The sequence below is a fragment of the Ostrea edulis genome, chromosome 5 (assembly GCF_947568905.1).
Source record: "Ostrea edulis chromosome 5, xbOstEdul1.1, whole genome shotgun sequence".
NCBI lineage: Eukaryota > Metazoa > Mollusca > Bivalvia > Ostreida > Ostreidae > Ostrea > Ostrea edulis.
This window is the reverse complement of record NC_079168.1, coordinates 35,375,888-35,388,546: the sequence shown is the minus strand read 5'-3', so window position 1 is coordinate 35,388,546 and position 12,659 is coordinate 35,375,888. Positions and strand designations below refer to the sequence as shown.

General features: G+C 52.2%; 1 protein-coding gene across 1 annotated transcript; it reads right to left on the bottom strand.

Annotated features, from left to right (window-relative positions):
- Positions 1 to 3,569: 3,569 nt before the first annotated feature.
- Positions 3,570 to 12,149, bottom strand: LOC130054939 (uncharacterized). The gene is made up of 2 exons (XM_056166055.1): positions 4,974 to 12,149; positions 3,570 to 4,732 (listed from the first exon to the last, which is right to left on the bottom strand). The coding sequence occupies exons 1-2, from the start codon at positions 11,686 to 11,688 to the stop codon at positions 3,570 to 3,572; spliced, it is 7,878 nt and encodes a 2,625-aa protein (XP_056022030.1). The 5' UTR covers positions 11,689 to 12,149.
- Between the last annotated feature and the right edge of the window lie 510 nt (positions 12,150 to 12,659).

Below are 12,659 nucleotides of genomic sequence, written 5' to 3'. Positions count from 1 at the left end.
TTACATCTGGATCTATGTACTGCTGTTTATGATAGGTATTTTAAAGCAACCCGATCATTTCTGTTCTTGAATCGATTTTTGAAAATAAATATTCACGGCAAACTAACAACTCAGCTTTATGACAAACGGGATTATTTCAGCTTCTCCATCCTTGACCATCCTATATTTATGTAGCAATATTCCATTATCTCCGGCATATGGTGTTCATATCTTTCAACTAATTTGATACGCAAGAGTTGTTCTACGTATGATCAGTTGTTAAATCAAGGCAGACTACTAACAAAGAAGTTGTTACCGAGTTTCAATAGTCTCGTTCAAAGTGAGGATTTCGCAAATGCTATGGTCGTTATATTGATATAGTTAGCCAATAAAACCTATCATTGGGTCAAATGTTGTCTCGTTTGTTTCATACCGATTGTTAGGCCGTTCTTGACACATTGATTTGACTACGGATTACTCATTTTACCTTATTAAGATATAGGGCTCATCGCGGGTGTGACCGGTCAACAGGGGATGCTTACTCCTCCTGGGCACCTGAACTCACCTCTGGTATATCTGAGGGTCTGTGTTTGCCTAACTCTCTACTTTGTATTCCTTGTGTGGAGTTATGAAATTGATTACTGTTCGCTATCGTCACCTTTCATGCACTGCTTTGCTGTCAATACAAAACTTGGAACAGGTAAGCTGGTATAGTTACATATTTGGTTTGAAGTTATGGAGACATTTAAACATATGGAGTCTTTTCCAGTCCTACATTTCACACACACACCCCTTTCACTAATCCGAGATTCCTCTGACTCTTAACCCCGCTTTTATTTTGTGACTTCTGCGGGGGAGAGTCAGAGCGGACTCCATATTGAAAAGTGGGAATTCAGCGACACCAGCTGGTGTCGCTGCTTTACCTACCTCTTACAACTTTATTTCGCGGACCCATCTTCCAAGACGCGAGGATTCAGTTATCGGAAGATTATTCTACAAATACATCATGATTAATACGATGCTATCGCCGTTTAAACGATGGAATTTTGTGTTTACATGTGCTGACGTCATACGCGAAGAAATCAAATGGCGAGGCGGCGACCTAATTCAAGTGATGCTCCATTTGTCGGTGTTAGGGCCGTTTAAACGGCGATAACATCGTATTAATCATGATGTATTTGTAGAATAATCTTCCGATAACTGAATCCTCGCGTCTTGGAAGATGGGTCCGCGAAATAAAGTTGTAAGAGGTAGGTAAAGCAACGACACCAGCTGGTGTCGCTGAATTCCCACTTTTCAATATGGAGTCCGCTCTGACTCTCCCCCGCACATGTCAAATATAAAAGCGGGGGTAAGAGTCAGAGGAATCTCGGATTACCCTTTCACAAACGCAGTAGTATATTGATAGGAAAAGAAAGAGCACTACATGAATATGTCTTTATATACACATTTCACTTACAACAATTTTATTTCAGCTATGAATGACAGTGGAGGTGATCGAGACAGTGTGAACACATTACACTTACATGTAAATTTATATATGCCGTAATCTTTGGATATTATCGTAGGAATGAAAAACGTGTTATATATCAAGTTATATACGTTATGCAATTTAACTCAATCGGATTCAAGGTCCGAAGCGATCAGGGTTAAAATAGGTCCTCAGTACCCCTTGCTTGTCCTAAGAGGCGACTAAATGAGCTGGTACTTCGGATGACACTGAAAAATACCGAGGCCCCGTGTTACAACAGGTGTGGCGCGATAAAGACCCCTACCTGCTCAAAGGCCATAAGAGCCGATCATAGACCCAAATTTTGTAGCCCTTCACCGGCAGTAGTGACATCTCCATATGAGTAACAAATTATCAAACGGGACGTTAAGCAACATACAACCAACCAACCAATCGGATTAACAAATAATTGAGCTAACTTTCTATTTATCTCTGCATTTTCCGAGTCTGATAGTGGACGCATCATTTCGAAATATTCATGATCACGTGACGTTGAAAGCGGAATTTCGAAAGTCAACAATTACATGGCGGACGGCATTCAGCGACAAAAGATAGTCAGACGGAAACAGGGTAGAGAGAACCATTTTGAGCAATGGAGGGGGAACATGTTTGACATGAAAGCACCATTCAGTACGACTACATACTGTAAATCTCCCATGGTGTTTCTAATAATATTTTTTCTTGTACGCGTGTGCACATCCATCATAAACGTCATTCCTTCATAAATATGCATTAGAAAATCGTCGTTTTCCCTTTGCACTGCGTAGACCAGCACTCCTTTAAGGTATTTAATGTATAACGAAAGGATAATGAACAATTTTAAAGGATTTAAATCAACATAACTGTTTACTGATGAAAGTGAAGTATATTAAATTCACATGACTGGTAAAAGATTAGAAGCCGACTTTTTTGCACTTGAGACTTTTTTTTGAAGAGTTGTCTGTCCTTTGTAAACACAAGAAAAATCTTAATTTTCTTAAAATGTGTGTGGTAAAAGATTAACTTTATTTTATGTTTTCATAAAAAGAAAGTGTATGTAACTTTGTTTCATGATATTATTATGAAAATATTGTAATAAACATTCTCTTTCCATAGACTTCAATGTTATATTTTCCCGTGGTGATCCGGGTTAAAAGAGGTTTTCAGTACCCCTTGCTTGTCGTAAGAAGCGACTAAATGGTCCTTCGGATGATACTGCAATAACCGAAGCCTTGTGTCACAGCAGGTGTGGCACGATAAATATCCCTCCCTGCTTAAAGGCCGTAAGTTCCGAGCATAGGCCTAAATTTTGCAGCACTTCACCAGCAATGGTGACGTCTCCATATGAGTGAAACATTCTTGAGAGAGATATTAAACAATATACAATCAATCAATGTTAAATTCTACGTGAGATAAATCAAGCAGTGAAGAAAATTCCTATGATCGATTTTTTTTTTTTTGATGAACCTAAAGTAATTGGGGTGTTAGTGTCCCAGTAATCCCGTGAGTTACCCACAGACTTACCTATGCATTACGCTGAAAGTGCCTTTCTATATCTATGTATCGCTCTTCGTATATATACGTCTGTCTTCTTCAAGCTTTCGTATAAGGATGCCTCTTGGCGGGAACTGTCATCCGGGCTCCGGAAGCTGTCTGCCAAACAGGTCGTACTGGGGACGACTCCCCAGATACTACACTCCCCCCCGTTTTCTCTGAAGGACGGAGAAATGGTCTAACCAGTAATCAAGGTGGGCGCGCCACGCCCCCTCGGAGAGACTTATCCGAGGACGCCGGAAAACTCCGGCAAAGAGAGGACCCGGGCATACTCCCGGAAGAATTTAACTGAGACCTCTAAGGTCCCTACCCGGTGTGGAACAGGGATACCCTGTGACCCACAACCCCTAAACTTCTGACGGGGAAACCCCCCGAATTAGTCCCCAGTGCAAACCAGGACAGCCTGTCCTGGGCCATGCACCCCTGCCCGGTGGTAAAGGGAAACCCCCCATAAAATCCACCCCCCATGTGGACCAGGGTCACCCCTGGCTCTCACACTAAAACTGTGACCTCCCCCCAAAACCAGGGGAAAACATCCAGGAGCGACTTACCACTCCTGGATCACCGCCAGGGTCACCCTGCGGGCACCATGCCACCCCCGAGGCATCTCCGCAGTCATGTACTGGGAGGTAACGAACCCAGGGGGTGGCCTAGGGAACTCCTCCCCACCGACCGGAGGGCCCCCTATATCCCCGTCCAAAGGGCTCTCCCCAAACTCGAGCATGGGGGACGAATCCCCCCCACCCTGATGCTGGTCGGTGGCACCCCCTTCGATCATCTCTGGTCCAAGAGGGCACCACTCGACCGGCTCCTCCTCCTCAAAGTCCAACTCCCACCCCTCTGGCTGAATCGGTTCAAGGGGGGGAGGCCCATCGTCTGAGAAGGGGGAGGCATCTCTCGGCTCCTGGCGGATGAACGGGGCCTCCTCAGGAGCTACCGGCGGCGCCGTGGGAGCAGCGGTCCCCGGAGCCGGAGCCCCCGAGGAGGGCCTCGTTCTGTCGCGTGAGGGACCCCCCGACGAGTTGGGCTTCATAGAGAAGTCCCTCAAGCGCCTACGACCTATCCTCTCGCTGGCGGCCAACCTCTTGTAGGCCGCCCTCGAGCAGGGGTCTATCTTGATAAGCAAGACAGCCTGTGCCCTCCAATGGAGGAGGAGCGCGGGGTGGACGTCCCCGCGCAACTCGTAAACTGGGGGAGGGGCTTCCCCCACACTACGACACAGACTGTCCATGGCCTCCACCAGGTCTGGTGTGAGGCCACCGTGGGGGTCCGGGAACACCTCCTCGGCCCGTAAGGAAGATGCCAACTCGGACAGAGTGGCACCTGGGCCGAGGAGGGTCCTGGCCAACCACTTCAGGACCCTCTCCCGGATGGACGAGACCTCCCGGGAGGGGGGGACGCCACGCCGGAAGACCGGCGGCAAATGGGTCAGCGTGACATGCTGCCGGAGCTTCCGGGTAGCTACCCCGCACAGCAGGGGGCACTCCGAGTCCCGACTGCTGTGGGGGCTAGGGCGATTGGGAGCCCCCGCATCCCTGGGGTCCCCAAAGTCCTCCCGGATCTTTACTGGGCTGGGCCTGCGGGGTGGCGGAGTGGCCCTCCGCCTCCTCCCGCTCTGGGACGAGGAGTCGTCCCTCTGGAAGCGTGCCCGCTCCCTCCTCCAGCTCCTGGGGGGGGGAACCCCCCTCTGACTCAGCGTCACGTTGTTTTCTGCAAAGAGAAAGAAGAAGGTGTGAGCCACCCGTACCCTTACAGGAGCAAGGGGAGCACACATAATTATCTAACCTCTCTGCATCTTCCAGAGTCACTCCCACACACTTCCCATGAAACCACTCCTCACACCTATCACACTGTATCATAAGTTTGCCATCGTCCGCCTGGCGGCAGAGGCAATAGCGCGTTTTCCCCGAGGGGGCCCTCGGGGGAGCCGGTGATGGCGCGCGATGTTTACGCGGTCTTCCCCGTCTGCGCTTCGGTGTAGGGGTTGGTTCCTCCGGGGGAACCTGTGCAACCTCTGGATCCTGGAGACTTGCCGGGTCCTGTGTCCTCGGGATGCCTTCCGGTTCTGACACAGCCCCGGTAGGGGTTCTGGCATGAACCCCTTCGTCTATGGCTTGACATGAGCCCTTCTCAGCTAAGTACCTCTCCCGGGCATTGGCAAGCCAGCGAGGTAAGTCACGGTCCTCGCACTTTTTCATGCGGTCATGGTTGACCAGCATAACCGTCGTCTTGGTCCTTACTCGGTAGAGGTGGGCACTGAGCTTCTGGACCACCAGCCCTGGACCCTTCCATGAGGGGCTGAGCTTACGGCATTTCCCCTTCACGGTGGCTGTGTCCAGGACATAGACTGTATCCCCCTCCTGATAGGCTCGAAACCTGACCCTAAGGTCGTAATCACGCTTCATGCGCTCCTCGGTAGTCCGAAGTCGGGCTCGGGCGATCTCGTGGGCGGCCTGGATGGACTTCTCCAGGTTCACCACATAGTCCTCTAAGTCTAGGTCCTCGCCTCGTATGGGGGGAGCATACATCAGGTCTGCTGGGGTGTTGGTCTCCCGACCTAACATCAACTTGTTAGCCGTAAACCCTGTGCTACGATTCACAGACGACCTCAGGGCGCCTGCTATCTGGGCCAAGTGTATGTCCCAGCTGTTCTGAGCCTTGTCGATGTAGCACCTGACAGCATCCATTAACGTCCGATTGTACCGCTCTACTTGGCCATTGGCCGAGGGCCGGTAAGGGGTTGTTCGTGCCTTATGGATTTTCAGTAGCTCACAGACTGCTGCAAAGAGCTTGCTCTCGAAGTTGCGCCCTTGGTCAGTAAATACCTGGAACGGGCAGCCAAACCTGGCAAAGAACTGGTTCACTGCTGCTGAGGCGGTCACTTCAGCTGTCTGGGAGGGAAGTGGCACACACTCGACCCACTTAGTGAATTGATCCACCATAACAAGCACGTACTCGTTGCCACTGTCAGTCCGGGGCAGTGGGCCCAGGAAGTCCAAGTGCACTCTCTCCATGGGAGCTCCTGCATGATACTTTATCATCTCTGCTCGCGCGTGTCGCTGGGGATGCTTGTTCCTGCTGCAGGGCCCACAAGTGCTTACAAAGCCCTCTACTTCCCTCATCATGCCATACCAGAAAAAGCGCTCCCTAAGGCGGGCTTTAGTCCTGCTGATTCCCTGATGGCCTGAGGCAGGGACGTCGTGGCACAGCCTGAGAACTTCCTCCCTCAATTCCCGGGGGACTACCAATAGCCGACTCCTCGACTCTCCCTCCCCCACCAACTTCCAAAGGACTTGGTCCTCATCCTTCATGAAAAATTCCCTGTCAATCCAGTAATTTTTCAAAGCCGGGCTTGCTAGGAACAGCTCTCCCTCCGCCGGCTCTCCATCAGTTGACAGCCATTGGCCAAAGAGCTTCAAGTCCGCATCCTGCTGTTGGCTCTGCATCATCTCGTCTGCGGTCATGCCTACGAGGGACAGGGAACCACTGCCGGTATCTGTAAGTGTCCTAACAACAGCTGGTATCTGAGGACTGGTGAGCAGCCGTACCTGGGTTCTAAACGGACCAGATGCCGTGTCGTCGCTCTCAAGGTCCACTATCTGGCTGGGTGGCCCGAGAATTTCTCGGGAGACATAGTTCCAAGCCGCCTCACTGATCTCAGGGCTGTGGCCCTCCGGAACGACTCCGGGCTTGCACTGGGCCAAGTTGATAGCCGAGTCCTCAGCCAAGTCAATTTCCTCGTCCGACGAAGGCTCTTCTAAGTAAGTCCAAGTACCCGGGCGGGCGAGTGGAGCCACGTCATCCACTTCCTCCACAAAGGTGTTCCATGACTGGTGAGCCTTCGTGCACTTCAGGCAACCTCCGCAGGGCAGGTCGCTGGGATGAATAGCAAAAGCGGCGCCAGAGGCACAAGATGAGTGTGGCAATCTGGATAGGGCATCAGCGTTGATGTGGCGCCGGCCTGGGCGGTGCTGTATCTCCATATTATACTGGCTAAGTTCCTCTAGCCAGCGGGCCAGCTGGTCCTGAGGGGATTTGAAGTTCAGCAGCCAAATGAGACTATGGTGGTCTGTCCGGACCCTGAATCTCCTTCCCAGGAGGTAATGGCGGTACATGCGAGTGAACCTCACAACCGCCAGTAGCTCCCGCCGAGTAGTGCAATACTTCCTCTGGTCTCTATTCAGGCCAAGGCTCCCATAAGCTATAGGTTTCTCAACCCCGTCCTGAATCTGGCTGAGCTCAGCCCCTATGGCCTCCCCTGACGCGTCCGTATCCAATACAAACATACCCTCTGCTATAGGCATGGCCAGTGTAGGCGGACTAGTGAGTGCTTTCTTCAAAGCGTCGAATGCTGACCGCTGCTCGTGACCCCATTCAAAGGGTTTTTTCCCTGTCACCTGATAAAGCGGGCACGCTAACTGGGCATACCCAGCTATGAAGGTCCGATGGTAGTTCGCAAACCCCAGGAACCTTTCTACCTCCTTAACATTGGTTGGGGGAGCCCACTCCCTCACTGCTGCGATGTAAGTGTCCCCCATCTCAATACCCTTTCCGCTCACTTGGCGCCCCAAGAATTCAACCTTAGTCTGGAACAGCTCACACTTCTTGGGCTTGAATTTAAGGTCGAACTCCCGGAATCTCCGGAATACCGCTTTCAAGTTGTCCAAATGACCTTGAAAGTCTTTACCGAGGACTAAGGCGTCATCCAGGAAGGCCAGGACTATACTCCATGTGAGTCCCCTTAACACCAGGCTCATGGCACGGGAAAAAGTCGCCGGCGCATTGCACAATCCGAATCCCATACGAACAAACTCGAAGAGCCCGTACTTCGTGACAAAGGCGGTCTTCTTCCTGTCCTTAGGGCTGATCTTGATTTGGTGAAAAGCTGAGTTGGCATCGAGCTTCGAGAACCACACATTGCCAGTTAAAGTGTCTAGACACTCGTCAATGAGGGGCAATGGGAATACGTCCTTCCGGGTCACGTCGTTGAGTTTACGGTAGTCTAGGCACCACCGAACTTGCCCGTCCTTCTTCCTGATCAACACAGGGGCGGAGGCCCACTCTGACACCGAGGGCTGGATCACACCTGCATCCAACATCTTCTTAAGATGTGCTTCCTCTTCGTCCACGAAGAACAGCGGGGTGCGCCTCATCCTCTCCTTAACTGGACGAGCCTCGCCTGTGTCGATCTCATGCTCCAGAGCCGTGAAATTGCCAAAGTCGAATTCCCCCGTAGCAAATACGTCCTGAAATTCGTTGAGCAGGTCTGCGAGCATCCGTCGCTCCTCCGGGGTCAGTTCCTTGGACGAGCGATCAAGGAGGTCCTTCAAGTGTTCGGGGACCTCAGCCCCCGAATCAGTGTGAGGATTAGCCACACTGCAAACATTCCGGACTATGTCCGGAGTCGGCGTCCGAAATCCAGCCTCCGAGGCTGAACCTATCACACTGCCCTCTGGGATGGACACATCCTCGTCCGAGGCGTTGATAATGCAGGTCACTGCTGACCTCCCCCCAGTGTGATAAGTGTGCGGCACCAGTAGTAGGTTCGAGAGTCGTGTGATCTGAGGGCTGACTACGAAGTCTTCCAACTCCTTATCCAAATGACAAGGGCATAAGACGACTGAGGCAGCTGGGACCCTGATAGACTTTGTTACCGAAACCTGAGCCTCCTGTCCCCCTCCTGGGCGTCCGAACGTCATAGGGACCTTCTCCTTCCCCAAGGTCATGGTGCCATGCTCCAGGTCTAAGTGGGCCTTCTGCTGATGCAAAAACTCCATACCTAGCAGCATTTGGTCCTGCAGGGGAGCCACATACAGGTCGACGTTGTGTTCTGTGTCTCCCAGGCAAACTGTCACAGGGCCAATGACGAAGCCCCTCATCCGAGCGTTTTCCCCTGCCTGAACCAAGGTCACATGCTGCTTGATGGGAGGCTTGGGGTCGAGCTCCTCGTAGACCCGGGTGGACAGCACACTCACCTCCGCCCCAGTGTCTACCACTGCCTGTAGTCTGACTCCCTGGACTACCATTTCGACCATGAATCCGGTGGTTGGGCGTATCTGCCCTATAGGCACAGGCAACTCTTCATGGGCTTCTCCCGCATGCCGGCATGGCATATCCACGGTTCCGTCCTCTGCCTGGCCACTGACCACCCCCAACCCACATTCCTCCTTGGGCTGAACCTGCGCCTTAACTGGCTCCGGGCACTCACTAGGCCTGGGCGCGAGATACGCGCCGGCCTGCTCCTCCTGAATGAGCGAGGGCTCCTGATCCGGCAAGTCCTCCGAATCCTCCGGAAATTCCTCCCCATCCCCCTGGTTCTCTGCCCCAAACCTGGGCAGTTCCGGCACCACGATATCCTCAGGGAGCCTGAATCCCGACAACATATCCTTGGGGGAGGGCTCGTATTTGTCCTCCCACCCTATGACCCAGTCATCGGATTCCTCCTCCTCCTCCTCCTCCTCGGATGCCTCCTTGAACCGCACTTGGAGTGTGCCCTTCCTGGAGCGGCGCATGCAGGAGGGCGCCTGCCTGTGTCCTCCTGCAAACCGACTTGTCCCCGTGCGAGCGTCGCACGGCCCTGGCCTAACTGGGGAGCGCTCTGGAGTCAGCACCCTGACTTCCCGCTGCGTAGGCCCTCCACTAAATTGTGACTGGCGGGTCTTGGTTCCCCGCCCCCGTGGTTCTGACGAACGTTGCTGCGTCTCGTGGCCGTCCTTAGGCTTGGCCTTGGCCCCTTGACCCTGGTTCGCCTCAGTTTTTCCCTTCAGCTCCGGGCATTCCCTCTTGAAGTGCCCCATGGCCCCGCATTTGTAGCAACCTACTGACTTCCGATTTCCGCTCAAAGGTGGCGATGAAGGTCTCCGAGGAGAGGGGGTCCGCCCTCGGAGTTCCTTCTCTATCTCCTGAAGGCGCTGGCGCATCTCCCTGAGTTCCTTGTCAGAATCGGGGGCCTCCTCCTGGGCTACCTGCCTCACATCCCGCCTAGGCTTTGACGACTTAGTCTGCCTCGAATGCTGGTAATACTGCATCCGATCAACAGCTTCCTCAACCGTCTTGGGCTGGCCATCCAGGGCATAGAGTCCTGCGTCCCGGTCCTCGGCGCCATAACACAGCCGCGGAATGGCGTGAGTATGAACATCTGGCACGGATGGGAAGGCTTGTGTGGCCAGGGTGAGCACCCTATCTGCCCAATGTCTCAAAGACTCGCCTGCATTCTGGGACGCTGACTGGAAGTTCAGCTGGTGTGACAGGTCTGGCGCTGAGGATCCAAAACGTTTCTCAAATCTCCTCAGGATGTCGGTCAATGAGAGGTTGCGATCAGTGTCCAGCAACAGGGTGTAGTAATCACTGGCGGTCCCTTCCAGGGAGAAGCAGAATTGGTCATGCTGTTCAGGCTCGGTCCACTGTTGGCTACGGGCCAAGCGAGCGAATTTGTGCAGGAAGGACTTCCAGCTACTTTTCCCATCGTACCGCAAATCCTTGTACTTAGGCGCGTGTCTTCCAGTGCCCGTCGCGTATCCCCCAGACCTAGGGTACTGAGGGGCGGGCGTGGGGAGGTGGGGCACCGGAGCGGGCCCCTGGGCCAACGGTCCAAGGAAAGGGGTATGTGTGTCGGGAACACCTAACTGGGGCCGAACATGAGCTACTCTACCCCCCTCGTCCCCTAACCCACAGGCCGTGGTGCCAGGATAAGCGGAGGGTCCCTGTTGATAGGGTGGAGTCATCATGGTAGGGTAGGGCATAGGTGTGCTAGCGTAACCGCCAAGCCTAGGGGGTACCGAATGCTGGGGATGGGGGGTATTCCCCCCAGCCCAAGGGTCTCGCACATGTGAAGGATGGGCATGTGGGGGTGGGGACCCTGTGAGTAGGTCATAGCTTTGGCTGGCCTGTGGGGGGTGATAATTCCCATAGGAAATCCCTGGCTCCGAAAAAGGGGCGACTGGGGGATCCTGTCTGGGAGTGGGACGCTGTGAGCGTGAACCTAAGCCCCCCAGGGGTAAACTCTGACTAAGCTGGCCTACTGCCTGATCATCGGCCCCAGAGCGAGGGAGTGGGGCCGAAAACCTCCGTGACCCTGGAGCATAGGGATGCAGGGAGGGGGTATGATGTTCCGGGAAAGTCCCTGAACTAAATCCATAGTCGAAACCATCCCCCCTACCCGGTGTGGGCCTTGCAGAGACATTAGGAATAACTGACCCCCCCATGGGGGACAAGAAATCCTCCTCCCACCTATTCCTATCCCTAGACCACGAAGTGTCGAGTCCAGAACCTTTTCTGGGTGAATCTAAGCCAATTAGATTCTCTGCTGAGTTCCACCTACGCCGTATACCCCATTCTGGGCTGTCCCCCTCCCTAGAACCAAGTAGAGTGTCCGAGAACCTCACTCCCCCTCCTGGGGCGCCCCTCAACCTACCACCCCCCTCCCTCAAACAGGAAGGCAAGGACGGCGTGACAAAGGGATCGCCGCCAACCAAGGATCCACCTTGGGAATATGGCTCTAACCCGGGACCTGACATACTGTCATAAGCCCCCCCATAACCCCATGGGTTATCAACTCTACCTGAAGCTAACTGCGACAGCGTAGGGCCACGACGCGTGAACGCGGGGGTGTCTGGGTGGGCTCGTAAGCCCAATCCAGACAGCGCTTCATCAAAAGATGTATCCATAATACACAACAATGCACAAATATACAAAAATGCAAATGTCAATAATCTAAATTGATTCTGTAATTAAATATTAAATCCTAAAATAATCACAAAAATCTTAATTTAATTCAAAGTGAAAAAAAAAAAAAAATTCCAAGTCAAACTGAGACTTCCCGCCAATATGGCGGCTGACCAGCGTGGTGTGAAAAAACAACAAACTGTCAAATCACCGATAAGCCTGTGGCCTCGAGTTGGGCGCCAATAAAGTAATTGGGGTGTTAGTGTCCCAGTAATCCCGTGAGTTACCCACAGACTTACCTATGCATTACGCTGAAAGTGCCTTTCTATATCTATGTATCGCTCTTCGTATATATACGTCTGTCTTCTTCAAGCTTTCGTATAAGGATGCCTCTTGGCGGGAACTGTCATCCGGGCTCCGGAAGCTGTCTGCCAAACAGGTCGTACTGGGGACGACTCCCCAGATACTACAAACCCTTCAAAATAAATATCATGATTACAAAAATCTCATCATCCATTTACTAGATAGGAAATATGGTCGTTAAACACTGAAAACCTTGATACCGTATATAATTTGTGGAAATAGTCAAATCGTATTATTTTTTATTGTTTATCATACTGACAAAATTTTGGTCTGCTGTATTGATGCTATTGATAGGCGTCAGATGCAAAAATGGTCATACAGCCCATTAAGATTAATTTCAGTGCGAGGTAACATGCATTGTTGTCTCATGTAAATTTAGTCGAGCGACACGTTAAGCAAGATACAATCAATCCATTAATATACACATAAACTAGATTGCCCTTAAACGGGTCTTTCTTTCTTCTCTGCGTTGGTTGACAATATCAACCTTACTTGTTCCTCGGGCTCTTTGGTTTCCTCCACCTCTTCCCAATCTTCTACCACCTCCTCTTCCTCCGACATTTCTTGGACGTCTTGCTGAACGGGGGCGTCTACTACGTCCTCGCCCCCT

Excerpts from the sequence above, each read along its gene's own strand:
- LOC130054939 (XM_056166055.1), bottom strand. The coding sequence starts at position 11,688 with ATGGATACATCTTTTGATGAAGCGCTGTCTGGATTGGGCTTACGAGCC. Across the intron at positions 4,733-4,973 it reads GCGCAGACGGGGAAGACCGC|AAAACAACGTGACGCTGAGT; the intron begins GTAAACATCGCG and ends TTCTCTTTGCAG.